This window comes from Rana temporaria, chromosome 13 (assembly GCF_905171775.1).
Source record: "Rana temporaria chromosome 13, aRanTem1.1, whole genome shotgun sequence".
NCBI lineage: Eukaryota > Metazoa > Chordata > Amphibia > Anura > Ranidae > Rana > Rana temporaria.
Window position 1 is genome coordinate 104,594,987 of NC_053501.1, and position 17,122 is coordinate 104,612,108.

General features: G+C 50.2%; 1 protein-coding gene across 2 annotated transcripts in view; it reads left to right on the forward strand.

Annotated features, from left to right (window-relative positions):
- Positions 1-2,149: 2,149 nt before the first annotated feature.
- POLR3GL (RNA polymerase III subunit GL) overlaps positions 2,150-17,122 on the forward strand; it is a 45,753-nt gene continuing 30,780 nt past the window's right edge. The window contains exons 1-4 of one of the 2 annotated variants that reach the window (XM_040332295.1): positions 2,150-2,218; positions 6,119-6,214; positions 6,305-6,464; positions 8,900-9,029. In XM_040332295.1, the coding sequence (XP_040188229.1) occupies positions 6,345-6,464; positions 8,900-9,029 (250 nt within the window). In that variant the 5' untranslated portion in view covers positions 2,150-2,218; positions 6,119-6,214; positions 6,305-6,344. Of the gene's footprint in view, positions 2,263-6,118; positions 6,215-6,304; positions 6,465-8,899; positions 9,030-17,122 lie in introns of both variants that reach the window. The other variant, XM_040332296.1, reaches the window with a different exon arrangement.

The following is a 17,122-nucleotide window of genomic DNA, read 5'->3' on the forward strand; positions in this document are numbered from 1 at the left end:
TTAGCGCAATGCACGTCGGGTAATTTGATGGACGGAGCATGCGCAGTACGTTCGGCGCGGGAACGCGCCTAATTTAAATGGTGCCCGCCCCATTTGAATTAGGCGGGCTTGCGCCGAGCTGATTTTCCCTACGCCGCCGCAAATTTACAGGTAAGAGCTTTGTGAATCAGGCACTTACGCTGTAAACTTGCGGCGGTGTAACGTAAATGGGATACGTTACGCCACCGCAGCGTAACGCATTTGTATGTGAATATACTTATTTATTTTACTATTATTATTATTATTATTATTATTATATATTATATTATATTATATATATATATATATATATATATATATATATATATATATATATATATAATGATTTAATTTAAATTAAATGTATTAATAATTATATTAAATTAAATTTTGGTGCGTTTTTGGTGCATTTAGGTGCGTTCCTGTGTATTCCAGTGCGTTTTTGGTGCATTCCGGTGCGTTCCATTGCGTTTTTGGTGCATTTAGGTGCATTCCAGTGCGTTTTTGGTGCATTTTTGGTGCGTTCCTGTGTGTTCCAGTGCGTTTTTGGTGCGTTCCGGTGCATTTTTGGTGCGTTCCAGTGCGTTTTTGGTGCATTTTTGGTGCGTTCGTCCAGTGCAGGAAAAATGCAGCATGTTCTACTTTTTGGAACTGGAACGCACCGGCGTGAACTATGCCATTGAAAACCATATAACCACCCCCCTCTCCATTTATTATCCGGGTGTCACAGGGACAGGAAGTGAAGGGAAAGAGATTTCACTTCCTGTCCCTGTGACTCAGTTGAAGAGATTTCCTCTCACTTCCTGTCCCTGTGACACCCGGATAACAAATGGAGAGGGGGTGCTGTTGTCACCGAGACAGGAAGTGAAGGGTAATCTCTTTCCCTTCTCTTCCTGTCCCTGTGACTCTGTTGAAGAGATTTCCCTTCACTTCCTGTCCCGGTGACACCAGGATAATGAACGGAGAGGGGGTGCTGTTTTCACCGGGACAGGAAGTGAAGGAAAATCTCTTCAATGGAGTCACAGAGACAGGAAGTGAAGGGTAATCTCTTCAATGGTGTCACAGAGACAGGAAGTGAAGGGTAATCTCTTCAATGGTGTCACAGAGACAGGAAGTGAAGGGTAATCTCTTCAATGGAATCACAGAGACAGGAAGTGAAGGGCAATCTCTTTCCCTTTACTTCCTGTCCCTGTGACACCAGGATAATAAATTTAGAGGAGGTGCTGTTGTCACCGGGACAGGAAGTGAAGGAAAATCTCTTTCCCTGCACATCCTGTCCCTGTGACTCCGTTGAAGAGATTTAACTTCACTTCCTGTACCCCGTGAACTATGCCATTGAAAACCATATAACCGATGCAGTGGAAAAAAAACGCACTGGACTGCATGTGGTGTGAACTGGGGGGGGGGGGATGTACCGGAACGCATCATGCAGAAAAGCATCTTGGGACGCATCCGTACTGCGATTCTATGGTGTAAACTGGCCTGATAACCAATGAAAAATGCACCTAAACGCACCGGGACACACGTCTATAGAAGGAGATCGTACAATCAGATTGTATAGTGTATGGACTGTCTATAGAAGGAGATCGTACAATCAGATTGTATGGTGTATGGACTGTCTATAGAAGGAGATCGTACAATCAGATTGTATAGTGTATGGACTGTCTATAGAAGGAGATTGTACAATCAGATTGTATGGACTGTCTATAGAAGGAGATCGTACAATCAGATTGTATAGTGTATGGACTGTCTATAGAAGGAGATCGTACAATCAGATTGTATAGTGTATGGACTGTCTATAGAAGGAGATCGTACAATCAGATTGTATAGTGTATGGACTGTCTATAGAAGGAGATTGTACAATCAGATTGTATGGACTGTCTATAGAAGGACTGGATGACACTGTCTATAGAAGGCCGCATTCTCTTTGTTTACATTCGCACAGTACACAGGCTCTGCCAAAGCAGCTCCCTCGTCTCCATGGCAACCACACGCTGCCTTGGCCCCCTCTGGCTCTCCCCGGGCGAGTCCCGCCCCTTCACCCAACCGCCCCGCCATTGGCCGCGCGAGCGCCGACCGGCGCCCCGCTCAGCCAATGGGCGCGCCGGCTAAAAATACCCTCAGCCTAGCCGGGGCCCTGACGTCATCATTGCGTGCTGCGAAGCCTCTGCGCGCCACGTGGGGGGAAGTGCGCTGCGAGGTAAATAAATGGAGGAGGCGGGCGCGTGATACCGAGCGATGGGGGTAACGTGCACCGGGGCGTATCGTGCGATGTGACTTTTAATTAGGACTGATTGCAGGAAGGGGGAGGGGGAGGTTAACCCTTTCCCAGCAAGCCTGGGGTCCTATAATAAATCGACTGACATGAAAAATCGATGATTTGTGGCGCTCGTAGAATTGGCGGCGCGGCTAAAACATTATTTTAAACACAATTTATTTTTATGTTGGATAGAGCGGGGGAGGGGTTCTAATATCAGCCATTATTTTTTAATGTTTGTGACTCCGAGGAAGAGATTTCCCTTCACTTCCTGTCCCCGTGTCACCTGGATAATAAATGGAGAGGGGGTGCTGTTGTGTCACCGGGACAGGAAGTGAAGAAAAATCTCTTTCCTGTCCCTGTGACTCCTGGATAATAAATGGAGAGGGGGTGCTGTTGTGTCACCGAGACAGGAAGTGAAGAAAAATCTCTTTCCTGTCCCTGTGACACCTGGATAATAAATGGAGAGGGGGTGCTGTTGTGTCACCGGGACAGGAAGTGAAGAAAAATCTCTTTCCTGTCCCTGGGACTCCATTGAAGAGATTTCACTTCCTGTCCCGGTGACAACACCACCCCCTCTCCATTGACTATCCAGGTGTCACAGGGACAGGAAGTGAAAGGGAAACCTCTTCAACAGAGTCACAGGGACAGGAAGTGAAGGGAAAGAGATTTCACTTCCTGTCCCTGTGACACCCGGATAATAAATGGAGAGGGGGTGCTGTTGTTACCGGGACAGGAAGTGAAGGGTAATGTCTTTCCCTTCACTTCCTGTCCCTGTGACTCCGTTGAAGAGATTTCCCTTCACTTCCTGTCCCAGTGACACCAGGATAATGAACGGAGAGGGGGGTGCTGTTGTTACCAGGACAGGAAATGAAGGGTAATCTCTTTCCCTTCACTTCCTGTCCCTGTGACTCAGTTGAAGAGATTTCCCTTCACTTCCTGTCCCGGTGACACCAGGATAATGAACGGAAAGGGGGTGCTGTTGTCACCGGGACAGGAAGTGAAGGAAAATCTCTTTCCCTGCACATCCTGTCCCTGTGACTCTGTTGAAGAGATTTACCTTCACTTCCTATACCCCGTGACACCCAGATAATAAATGGAGAGGGGGTGCTTTTGTCAATGAGACAGGAAGTGAAGAGGAATCTCTCCAATGGAGTCACAGAGACAGGAAGTGAAGGGTAATCTCTTTCCCTTTACTTCCTGTCCCTGTGACACCAGGATAATAAATTGAGAGGAGGTGCTGTTGTCACCGAGACAGGAAGTGAAGGGAATTCCCTTCACTTCCTGTCCACGTGACTCAGTTGAAGAGATTTCCTTTCACTTCCTGTCCCTGTGACACCAGGATATTAAATGGAGAGGGGGTGCTGTTGTCACCGAGACAGGAAGTGAAATCTCTTTCCTTCACTTCCTGTCCCTGTGACTCTGTTGAAGAGATTTCCCCTCACTTCCTGTCCCTGTGACACCAGGATAATAAATGGAGAGGGGGGTGCTGTTGTCACCAGGACAGGAGGGCATAATATAACATGGCTGAAAGTGCGGCCCTTTATAAGCAGTGGAGGCAGGCTTCCCAGTCAGGTGATTGGCCGTCACAGTAATCACATGATCGGGGGCTCGTCCCTGCCAATGAACCCTTCCATTGCTTTACATGGTTATCAGCAGCGAAGCTTCCCAGTCATGTGATCGGGAGTTTGTCCCTGCTAATGAATCCTGCCATCCAGGGGGAGCCGCCCCTTTATGAGCCGTGGAGACAGGCTTCCCAGTCAGGTGATTGGCCGTCACAGTAATCACATGATCGGGGGCTCGTCCCTGCCAATGAACCCTTCCATTGCTTTACATGGTTATCAGCAGCGAAGCTTCCCAGTCATGTGATCGGGAGTTTGTCCCTGCTAATGAATCCTGCCATCCAGGGGGAGCCGCCCCTTTATGAGCCGTGGAGACAGGCTTCCCAGCCATGTGATTGGCTGCTACAATGATCACAATGAATTGGGAGCCTATCCTTGTCATCTAATCCAGGAGGAGGCGGCCCTTTAACCCCTTCCATACCGGGGGGCACTTATACACCTTCCTGCCCAGACCAATTTTCAGCTTTCAGCGCTGTTGCACTTTGAATGACAATTGCGCGGTCGTGCTACACTGTACCCAAACTACATTTTTATCATTTTGTCCCCACAAATAGAGATTTCTTTTGGTGGCATTTCATCACCTCTGCGATTTTTATTTTCTGCAAAAAAAATAACCGAAAATTTAGAAAAAAAAAAGTTATTTTTTTGTTTCTGTTATAAAACATTGTAAATAAGTACGTTTTCTCCTTCACTGATAAGGCGGCACTGATGGGCACCGATGAGGTGGCACTGATGTGGTGGCATTGATGGGCACTAATATGCGGCACTGATAGGCGGCATGGATGGGCACGGATAGGCGGCATGGATGGTCACTGATAGGCAGCATGGATGGGCACTGTTAGGTGGCACGGATTGGCATAGATGGGCACTGATAGGCGGCATGGATGGTCACTGATAGGCGGAATAGATGGGCACTGTTAGGTGGCACGGATTGGCATAGATGGGCACTGATAGGCGGCATGGATGGGCATGGATAGGCGGCATGGATGGGCATGGATAGGCGGCATGAATGGTCACTGATAGGCGACATGGATGGGCACTGTTAGGTGGCACGGATTGACATAGATGGGCACTGATAGGCGGCATGGATGGGCACTGATAGGCGGCATGGATGGGCACGGATAGGCAGCATGGATGGTCACTGATAGGCGGCATGGATTGGCATAGATGGGCACTGATAAGTGGCACTAACGTATGTGTTGTACTAATGGATGCCAATCAGTGCCAAACAATGCCTGCCAATCAGTGATGCCCATTGTGGGCACTGATTGGCATCCATTGCAGGCACTGATTGGCATCCATTGTTTCTGTCATCCCTGGTGGTCTGGTGTGTGTTTTGCACCCCTGGTGGTCCAGTGGGAATCCTCGGGGGGGCTGTGCTGATGATCGATCAGCACAAACCCCCCCTGTCAGAGGAGCAGCCGATCGGCTCTCCTCTACTCGCGTCTGACAGATGCGAGTGAGGAAAAGCCGATTACCGGCCTTTCCTGTTTACATCGTGATCAGCCGTGATTGGACACTGCTGATCACGTGGTAAAGAGTCTCCTAGATCGGTGTTGCGGGGTGTCGGGCTGACACCCTGCAACAACGATCGCCGCGATGCGCGCCCCCGGGGGTGCGCAGCAACTTAATATCCTGAGGACGTCATATGACGTCCACTCAGGATATTCAAACCACTTTGCCGAAGGCGGGCGGCAAGTGGTTAAACGCTTATCAGCAGGGGAGGTAAGCTTCCCAGTCATTTGATTGGCTGGCACAGTGATCACATGATCAGGAGCACATATCTGCTAATTAACCCCTTGTAATCCAGGAGGAGCCAGCCCTTTCTGAGCAGTGGAGACAGGCTTCCTAGCCTTGTGATTGGCTGCCACAATGATTGGGAACCCGTCCCTGTCATTTAATCCAGGAGGAGCCGGCCCTTTAAATGGTTATCAGCAGAGGAGGTACGCTACCCAGTCACGTGATTGTCTGCCACAGTGATCACATGATCTGGAGCCTGTCCCTGCCAATTAACCCCTTGTAATCCAGGGGGTTTTGCCTATAGTTCTACTTTAATGTGACGCAGCGCCTCCTCAACGCGTGGCGCGTGCGGTGCATCAGATCTGCATTGGGGGGGGGAACCGTTCTGATAACATGTCTTCTATAAAAAAACACGCAGCAAGCACACCCCTTTGATTATGAAACTGATCATATCTGTCACTCTGCTCTCTCCTCCTGCCAGCATGTTCCTGATTGGCTCCGTGCTTCGCTCCTCCCTCTCCTAGTCTGAGCTCTGCCGTACTGGAACTGCAAGCGGCTGACCGCCGGTCAATTTCAGGTACTACTTGCATTTAATATTTTATTGAATTGTGAATAGAAAGCTGCGTGTATTTGTGTCTTTTATATCTGTTTCCTGTCCTTTATACAGATCTGATTTCTATGCTGTGAGCCCGAGGAGCGGAAGAACGATGGCGGGGCGGGGCAGGGGCGGCGGCCGCGGACAGATGTCCTTCAATATTCAAGTGGTCGGCATTGGGCGGGGCGAGACCTTGCCGCCGCCCACACTTCAGCCGTCTCCTTTGTTTCCTGTAAGTACCTTTTTTTCAGGTGACATTTGGGGTTTGGTTTGTTAACTCGCTCGCCGCCGCCGTAACTGCGACAGCGGCAGACTCGGGATTTACAAAAACGTTCCTTTTTTTTTTCGCACTTTTACATATGCTTGGAGCCAGGGTTCGACAAAACCTGGGCGCCAGGTCGCAATTGCGACTAGAATTAGCGAGCTGGCGCCTGGGGCAGCATAGCTGCGCACAGACCACCCCCCCCCCCCCATCGGCCCGGGAATTGAGGCCGTGGCTTTGCGGCCTTCTGCAGGCCTATGCTTCTTTCTAGAATCTGGCGCCCTCTTGTGTTGGCCGTTGGTATTACGAGACAACCAGCAATGCTAATGGAGCTTCCCTGCCCAACAATCTGCTTCTCTTAGAACCCCCAAACATTATATATATATTTTTTTTTTAATCTAACACCCTAGAGAATAAAACGGCGGTCGTTGCAATACTTTCTGTCACACCGTATTTGCGCAGCGGTCTTACAAACGCACTTTTTTGGGGGAAAAAAATACACTTTTTTCATTTAAAATTTTTTGCTAAACAAACAAAAAATGATAGAAAATGTTGATTTTTTTTTTATTATTATCATTATTTTGTTATAAAATTTTGCCAACAGGTAATTTTTCTCCTTCATTTATATGCGCTGATGAGGCGGCACTGATGGGCACTGACAAGCTGCACTGATGGGCACAGATAAGGCGGTACTGATGGGGACAGATAAGGCGGTACTGATGGGCATAGAAAAGGTGGCACTGATAGGTGTTACTGATGGGCACAGATATGATGGCACTGATGGGCGCTGGTAGGTAACACTGATGGGCACTGGTAGGTAACACTGATGGGCAGCATTTTTTTTGAGGCACTTGATAGGTGGCACTGGTGGGTGGTGCTGGTGAGCACTGGTAGGCAACAGGTAATTTTTCTCCTTCATTTATATGCGCTGATGAAGCGGCACTAATGGGCACTGATAAGCTGCACTGGTGGGCACTGATGGGGACAGATAAGGCGGTACTGATGGGCATAGATAATGTGGTACTGATGGGCACAGATAAGGCGGTAATGATGGGCAGAGAAAATATGGCACTGATTGGTGGCACTGATTGGTGTTACTGATGGGCACAGATAAGATGGCACTGATGGGCGCTGGTAGGTAACACTGATGGGCAGCATTTTTTTGAGGCACTTTATAGGTGGCACTGATGGGTGGCGCTGGTGGGCACTGGTAGGCAACAGGTAATTTTTCTCCTTCATTTATATGCGCTGATGAGGCGGCTCTAATGGGCACTGATAATCTGCACTGGTGGGTACTGATGGGGACAGATACGGCGGTACTGATGGGCATAGATAAGGCGTTACTGATGGGCACAGATAAGGCGGTACTGATGGGCAGAGAAAAGATGGCACTGATTGGTGTTACTGATGGGCACAGATAAGATGGCGCTGGTAGGTGACACTAATGGGCAATGGTTGGTAACACTGATGGGCAGCATTTTTTTTAAGGCACTTAATAGGTGGCACTGATGGGTGGCACTGTAGGCACTGGTAGGTGGCGCTTGTGGGCACTGGTAGGCAACACTGTTTTTTGTTGTGTATTGGTAGGTGGCACTGACAGGTGGCACACATGGGCACAGATGAGCTGTCCCTCTGATTTCCGCCAGCGATCGGCATTTTCTTTCTCCTTCCGCTATCAGCGTGAGGAGAATAAATAGCCGATCACCGGCTCTGTTTACATCACATGATCGGCTGTCAATGGCTGACAGCTGATCACATGGGGAGGGGTCGGGATCGACACCTTACTCCGATCCGTGATCACCCGAGTCTCATAGACTCGCTGGTCACAGAGAGAGCCGCGCGCGCCCGCCCGCAGGGGACGCACAGGGCGCTCGAGCACGGGAGGACGTCTATTGTAGCCGTCATTCGGCTATAGCGCGGACGCCAAGAAGTTAAAGTACTGTTGGTTGATGGTGTTCATTAAATCTTTGCTCACCCGGGCATTTTGCTCACCCAGGCATTTTTCTCACCCAGGCATTTTGCTCACCCGGGTGAGTGCGGTGAGTTATTTCCCACACGTCGGCTGCCATGGAGTCCGTCAGGAAAACTGAAAAATTCCTATCAAAATACTTACCATCAATTTCCCTTTCCTGATGGACTCCATGGCAGCGGGGGTTCCCGCCCAATGGCTGGAGTAGGCTCGTTATCGAACACGCCCGCTGGCAGGGAGAAAAGATTAATGGCAGTGGAGTCGTCCTATAGGGTAGTAGTAGAGGCGGGACTAACCCACACGTTGGCTGCCATGGAGTCCGTCAGGAAAGGAAAATGACGGGAAGTATTTTGATAGAAATTTTCTGGGTTTTATTTGTCTGTTTTTTTTAAGCACTGACACTTTTATGTTATTTATCTTTTTTTTTTTTTCCTAGGCCTTGGATTTTAAGCCAGTTCCCCTGCAGACGGGTGAGGAGGTGGAGTACATGCTGGCACTGAAACAGGAGCTAAGAGGGGCATTGAAGGGCTTACCATACTACATTAAACCGGCCGTATCAAAGAGAGGTGTGTAATGTTCTGACATTGTGGCTTTTCTGTGTTTCTTGTAAGGACCCGATCTTTTCTGGAAAATTACCGTATATACCCGAATATAAGCCGAGGCACCAAAAAAAATGGTAAAACGTATTGACTCGAGTATAAGCCTAGGGTGTCCATCTGCATGCCTCACTGTGTCCATGCCTCACTGTGTCCATGCCTCACTGTGTCCATGCCTCACTGTGTCCATGCCTCACTGTGTCCATGCCTCACTGAGCCCATGCCTCACTGTGTCCATGCCTCACTGTGTCCATGCCTCACTGTGCCCATGCCTCACTGTGTCCATGCCTCACTGTGTCCATGCCTCACTGTGTCCATGCCTCACTGTGTCCATGCCTTACTGTGTCCATGCCTCACTGAGCCCATGCCTCACTGTGCCCATGCCTCACTTTGCCTCACTATGTCCATGCCTCACTGTGTCCATGCCTCACTGTGCCCATGCCTCACTGTGCTTCATTTTGCCTCACTACGTCCATGCCTCACCGTGTCCATGCCTCACCGTGTCCATGCCTCACTGTGTCCATGCCTCACCGTGCCCATGCCTCACTGTGCCCATGCCTCACTGTGTCCATGCCTCACTGTGCCCATGCCTCACTGTGTCCATGCTTCACTGTGTCCATGCCTCACTGTGCCCATGCCTCTCTGTGCCCATGCCTCACTGTGCCCATGCCTTACTGTGCCCATGCCTCACTGTGCCCATGCCTCATTTTGCCTCACTATGTCCATGCCTCACTGTGTCCATGCCTCACTGTGTCCATGCCTCACTGTGTCCATGCCTCACTGGGTCCATGCCTCACAGTGCCCATGCCTCACTGTGTCCATGCTTCACTGTGTCCATGCCTCACTGTGCCCATGCCTCACTGTGCCCATGCCTCACTGTGTCCATGCCTCACTGTGCCCATGCCTCACTGTGTCCATGCTTCACTGTGCCCATGCCTCACTGTGCCCATGCCTCTCTGTGCCCATGCCTCACTGTGCCCATGCCTCACTGTGCCTCATGTTGCCTCACTATGTCCATGCCTCACTGTGTCCATGCCTCACTGGGTCCATGCCTCACAGTGCCCATGCCTCACTGTGTCCATGCTTCACTGTGTCCAAGCCTCACTGTGCCCATGCCTCACTGTGTCCATGCCTCACTGGGTCCATGCCTCACAGTGCCCATGCCTCACTGTGTCCATGCTTCACTGTGTCCATGCCTCACTGTGCCCATGCCTCACTGTGCCCATGCCTCTCTGTGCCCATGCCTCACTGTGCCCATGCCTCACTGTGCCCATCCCTCACTGTGCCCATGACTAGACTGACGTTTAACATGGGAGTCTATGGAAGGGGTGCCCGGCTTTGAAAAATCGGTTCTCCCCGGCCGTAGGTCCCCCAGGCAACAAACTTTGCACACTTATAGAGGAGAAATGGGGCTACATGTGTGCCAAGTTCTGGGGACTTACGACCGGCCGGTACCGGGTCCCCAAAGTTACCGGAGAAATTACCGTTTAACATGGGAGTCTATGGAAGGGGTGCCCGGCTTTGAAAATTTGTTCCTCCCGGCCATAGGTCCCCCGGACAACAAACTTTGCACACTTGTAGAGGAAAAGTGGGGATACATGTGTGCCAAGTTTGGGGTCCAGGGGACCTATGACCGGCCGGTACTGGGTCCCCAAAATCCAGGAGATCGGCACAAAAAGGTGACTCGAGTATAAGCCGAGGGGGGCATTTTCAGCACAAAAAAAGTGCTGAAAAACTCGGCTTATACTCGAGTATATACGGTACTTAGAACCCCCAAACATTTTTTATATATATAAAATGTTTGAGGGTTCTTGCAGAAAATACAGATTTTTAATTGTACATGAAAAGTGTCAGAAAAGATATATAATATGTAAAATTATTTTTTTAGAAGCAGAGACCCAACAGAATAAAATGGCGGTTGTTGCAATTATTTATATCATATGGTATTTGCGCAGTGGTTTATACACTTTCATGAATTTTAGTGCAAAATAACCCCACAATATATAACCCAATTTTTTTGGTAACATAAAAGATGATGTTACGCCAAGTAAATAAATACCTAACACGTGAGCGCACGCAACAAACTACGATACTTAAAAATCTCCATAGGTGACGCTTTAAAAATATTTGCAGGTTACCAATTTGGAGTTACAGAGGAGGTCTTGGGCTAGAATTATTGCTCTCGAGATAACGTTTGTGGCGATACCTCACATGTGTGGTGTGAACACCAATATGCGTGCGCGACCCGCGTATACATTCGTATTTGAGCGCGAGCACGGAGGGAAGGGGGCGCTTTAAAAAAAAAAAAAATTATTATTATTATTCTTTTTTTACAATGTCTCTTTATTTTTATTTATTTTTATCACTGTTGTACCTATCACACGGAATGTAAACAAGATTACGTGATAGAAATAAGAGATGACAGGTCCTCTTTATGGAAACATCAGAAATCTATCCTCCACCCTTGAAAGCATCAGATCAAAAAAAAACCTATTGATCGTATGTTTAAAAAAAGAAAAAAAAAAGTTGTTTACTTCAACCCTAAACCGGACCTTGCTCCGGTCAGCCTAGATCATAGAGGTGAACCACCGGATCATTTCCCACGCTCGCTGGTAAGAACGGTAAGCCTGAGAAACACCAGTGCGTGATAACCACTTAAGGACCGCCTCCTGTACATCTACGTCGGCAGAATGGCACGGCTGGGCATAAGCACGTACCTGTATGTCCTCTTTAAGTGCCTAGCCGTGGGTCGCGGAAGCTCCGTGGCCGCGGGACCCGATCGCCGCCGGAGTCCCTCGATCGGTCCCCGGAGCTGAAGAACGGGGAGAGCTGTGTGTAAACACACCTTCCCCGTTCTTCACTGTGGCGGCGTCATCGAACGTGTGATCCCTTATATAGGGAAACACAATCAATGACGTCACACCTACAGCCACACCCCCCTACAGTTAGAAACACATATGAGGTCACACTTAACCCCTTCAGCGCCCCCTAGTGGTTAACTCCTAAACTGCAATTGTCATTTTCACAGTAAACAATGCATTTTTATAGCATTTTTTGCTGTGAAAATGACAATTATCCCAAAAATGTGTCAAAATTGTCCGAAGTGTCCTCCATAATGTCACGGAAAAAATCGCTGATCGCCGCCATTAGTAGTAAAAAAAAAAAATATTAATAAAAATGCAAAAAAACTATCCCCTATTTTGTAAACACTATGGGCTAGATTCATAAAGCCCGCCGTAAGTTTGTGCGGGCGTAGTGTATCTGAGATACGCTACGCCGTCATAACTTAGTGAGGCTGGGGCTGGATTCACAAAGAACCTGCGCCCTAAGTTACAGCGGCGTAGCGTACATCTGCAGGCGTAAGCGCGCCAAATTCAAATTCTGAAGAGGTGGGCGTGTTTTATGTAAATAAAACATGACCCCACGTAAATGAAGTTTACCGTGAACGTATCCCAGTGCGCATGCTCCTAATCACGTCACAAATAGTCAATGCTTTCGACGTGAACGTAATTTACGCAAAGCCCTATTCGCGAACGACTTATGCAAATGACGTAAAATTTTCAAAATTCGACGCGAGAACGACGTCCATACTTAACATTGGCTATGCCTCATATAGCAGGAGTAACGTTACGCCGGAAAAACCCTTACGCAAACGACGTAAAAAATCCGCCGGGCGCACGTACGTTTCTGAATCGGCGTATCTAGCTTATTTGCATATTCTACGCTGAAATCGACGGAAGCGCCACCTAGCGGCCAGCGTAAATATGCACCCTAAGATACGATGGCGTAAGAGACTTACGCCAGTTGGATCTTAGCCTAATTTCGGAGTATCTTGCTTTCTGAATGCAGAAAGAAGATACGCCGGCGCAGCTTTGAATTTACGCGGCGTATCTATAGATATTTTCGGGGGATATTTATTATAGCAAAAAGGAAAAAATATTGCATTTTTTTCAAAATTGTCGCTCTATTTTAATTTATAGCGCAAAAAAATTGAAACCGCAGAGGTGATCAAATACCACCAAAATAAAGCTCTATTTGTGGGGAAAAAAGGACGCCAATTTTGTTTGGGAGCCACGTCGCACGACCGCGCAATTGTCAGTTAAAGCGACGCAGTGCCGAATCGCAAAAAGTGCTCTGGTCTTTGACCAGCAATATGGTCCGGGGGTTAAGTGGTTAAAGAAAAAAAACATTTGTAGGTAAATGTAAACATTTTACTAAACTCTGCAATCCCTGGTCTGATAACATTTCCGCTTCCCTCTGGTCCCTCTTATTGGGGGCATTCCGGTGTATGTGAGGAGCCTCCCCAAAACGCGTCAATTTGATTAATTAACATTCACAACGTTGGGTATCAAAACTAGGAAATCCCGCGCCTCTTATGCGGAAATAGAAACCCAGGAGGGGTTATTCTTTTATCATACTACATTTTTATTGCAGTGCATTAGTCATAGAATGAACAATGAAGAAAACAAGAACATTTGTGATTGTGTAGGAGAGCCACAAGTCTCCTGTGTGGAGTATAGCAAGAGCAATACTATCGGCACGCAATGAAAGTGTAAACATCCCTTGTAATAGGAATAGTGTGTGACAGGTCCTCTTTATGGACAGATGCAGGGTCAATAAGACCTCACATCTCTCCTCCAGGCTGAAAAGCATGAAATCGAAAAAAAAAATGTCACTGATATCATGCTGACAGCCGCGATTGCGGCTTTGTTTACATCCGCGATTGCGGCTTTGTTTACATCCGCAGCCCGGACGTGACATCATAACGTCGCGCCCGGGCCTCCGACGATCATAAAGGAGACTGGTGACCATCTGGTCACCGGAAACCTCCATGGTCGTCAACCGGCGCCAGCCAATTCCCAGTGGCACGGGAGAGCCCGGAGAAGCACCGGATGGTGGCGGGAGGGGAGGGGACTTCCCTCCTGTCACCTGTAAGAACGATCGAGCGGCAGAATTGTGGGAGTTTATTTACATATTTCCAGCCCAGTGTTGGCTTTCCCATGAAAGTGATTTACAGCCACCTGATTGCTTCCATCAGCACAGTAACAGCATTCCCCAGGGCCTCTGCTTTCAGAAAAAAAATCTGTGTTGGGGGTTTGAAATAATCTTCAGGCCTAAAATGTGCATTTCAACCAGGGATGAGCTCAGGCGTGTTCAGGTACTAGTCCGAAGCTGCCTGAGCTCTCCCATCAGGAAGCTGTCACTATGGACCACCAATCATAAGCGCAGAGTTGTCGATAGGGGGCTTTAGGCCGAATCTGGGGCTCATAGCTCAGAGTCTTTTACCGGGTGCAGCGGTTAGGGCCGGACTGGCCTACCGGGATACCGGCAAGGCCACCTTCCCTGGGGCCGCTTTGAGGGAGGCGGCGCCCTTAAAACATATGGCTCTGGGCCGACATGTCAACTGGCCGGGTAAGACCCCTCTGCAGCTTTTGACTACCTCCTGTTATTGCTCTCCTGCACCATGTCCGCAGCCTCTGACCATCTCCTCCTGCACCATGTCCACAGCCTCTGACCATCTCCTCCTGCACCATGTCCGCAGCCTCTGACCATCTCCTCCTGCACCATGTCCGCAGCCTCTGACATCTCCTCCTGCACCATGTCCGCAGCCTCTGACCATCTTCCCCTGCACCATGTCCACAGCCTCTGACCATCTCCTCCTGCACCATGTCCGCAGCCTCTGACCATCTCCTCCTGCACCATGTCCACAGCCTCTGACCATCTCCTCCTGCACCATGTCCACAGCTTCTGACCATCTCCTCCTGCACCATGTCCACAGCTTCTGACCATCTCCTCCTGCACCATGTCCACAGCTTCTGACCATCTCCTCCTGCACCATGTCCACAGCCTCTGACCATCTCCTCCTGCACCATGTCCACAGCCTCTGACCATCTCCTCCTGCACCATGTCCACAGCCTCTGACCATCTTCTCCTGTACCATGTCCGCAGCCTCTGACCATCTTCTCCTGCACCATGTCCACAGCCTCTGACCATCTCCTCCTGCACCATGTCCACAGCCTCTGACCATCTCCTCCTGCACCATGTCCACAGCCTCTGACCATCTCCTCCTGCACCATGTCCACAGCCTCTGACATCTCCTCCTGCACCATGTCCACAGCCTCTGACATCTCCTCCTGCACCATGTCCACAGCCTCTGACCATCTCCTCCTGCACCATGTCCGCAGCCTCTCACCATCTCCTCCTGCACCATGTCCGCAGCCTCTGACATCTCCTCCTGCACCATGTCCGCAGCCTCTGACCATCTCCTCCTGCACCACGTCCGCAGCCTCTCACCATCTCCTCCTGCACCATGTCCACAGCCTCTGACCATCTCCTGCACCATGTCCGCAGCCTCTGACCATCTCCTCCTGCACCACGTCCGCAGCCTCTCACCATCTCCTCCTGCACCATGTCCACAGCCTTTGACATCTCCTCCTGCACCATGTCCACAGCCCCTGACCATCTCCTCCTGCACCATGTCCGCAGCCTCTGACATCTCCTCCTGCACCATGTCCACAGCCTCTGACCATGTCCTCCTGCACCATGTCCGCAGCCTCTGACATCTCCTCCTGCACCATGTCCACAGCCTCTGACTATCTCCTCCTGCACCATGTCCACAGCCTCTTACCATCTCCTCCTGCACCATGTCCGCAGCCTCTGACCATCTCCTCCTGCACCATGTCCGCAGCCTCTGACCATCTCCTCCTGCACCATGTCCACAGCCTCTTACCATCTCCTCCTGCACCATGTCCGCAGCCTCTGACCATCTCCTCCTGCACCATGTCTGCAGCCTCTGACCATCTCCTCCTGCACCATGTCCACAGCCTCTGACCATCTCCTCCTGCACCATGTCCACAGCCTCTTACCATCTCCTCCTGCACCATGTCCGCAGCCTCTGACCATCTCCTCCTGCACCATGTCCACAGCCTCTAAACATCTCCTGCACCATGTCCGCAGCCTCTGACCATCTCCTCCTGCACCATGTCCACAGCCTCTGACCATCTCCTGCACCATGTCCACAGCATCTGACCATCTCCCCCTGCACCATGTCCACAGTCTCTGACATCTCCTCCTGTACCATGTCCACAGCCTCTGACGATCTCCTCCTGCACCATGTCCACAGTCTCTGACATCTCCTCCTGCACCATGTCCACAGCCTTTGACATCTCTTCCTGCACCATGTCCACAGTCTCTGACCTCTCCTCCTGCACCATGTCCACAGCCTCTGACCATCTCCTCCTGCACCATGTCCACAGTCTCTGACCATCTCCTCCTGCACCATGTCCGCAGCCTCTGACCATCTCCTCCTGCACCACGTCCACAGCCTCTGACATCTCCTCCTGCACCATGTCCGCAGCCTCTGACATCTCCTCCTGCACCATGTCCGCAGCCTCTGACCATCTCCTACTGCACCATGTCCACAGCCTTTGACATCTGCTCCTGCACCATGTCCGCAGCCTCTGACATCTCCTCCTGCACCATGTCCGCAGCCTCTGACCATCTCCTCCTGCACCATGTCCACAGCCTTTGACATCTCCTCCTGCACCATGTCCACAGCCTCTGACCATCTCCTCCTGCACCATGTCCGCAGCCTCTGACCATCTCCTCTTGCACCATGTCCGCAGCCTCTGACCATCTCCTCCTGCACCATGTCCACAGCCTCTGACCATCGCCTTCACCATGTCCACAGCCTCTGACATCTCCTCCTGCACCATGTCCGCAGCCTCTGACCATCTCCTCCTGCACCATGTCCGCAGCCTCTGACCATCTCCTCCTGCACCATGTCCACAGCCTCTGACCATCTCCTCCTGCACCATGTCCGCAGCCTCTGACCATCTCCTCCTGCACCATGTCCGCAGCCTCTGACCATCTCCTCCTGCACCATGTCCACAGCCTCTGACCATCTCCTCCTGCACCATGTCCGCAGCCTCTGACCATCGCCTTCACCATGTCCACAGCCTCTGACCATCTCCTCCTGCACCATGTCCACAGCTTCTGACCATCTCCTCCTGCACCATGTCCACAGTCTCTGACCATCTCCTCCTGCACCATGTCCGCAGCCT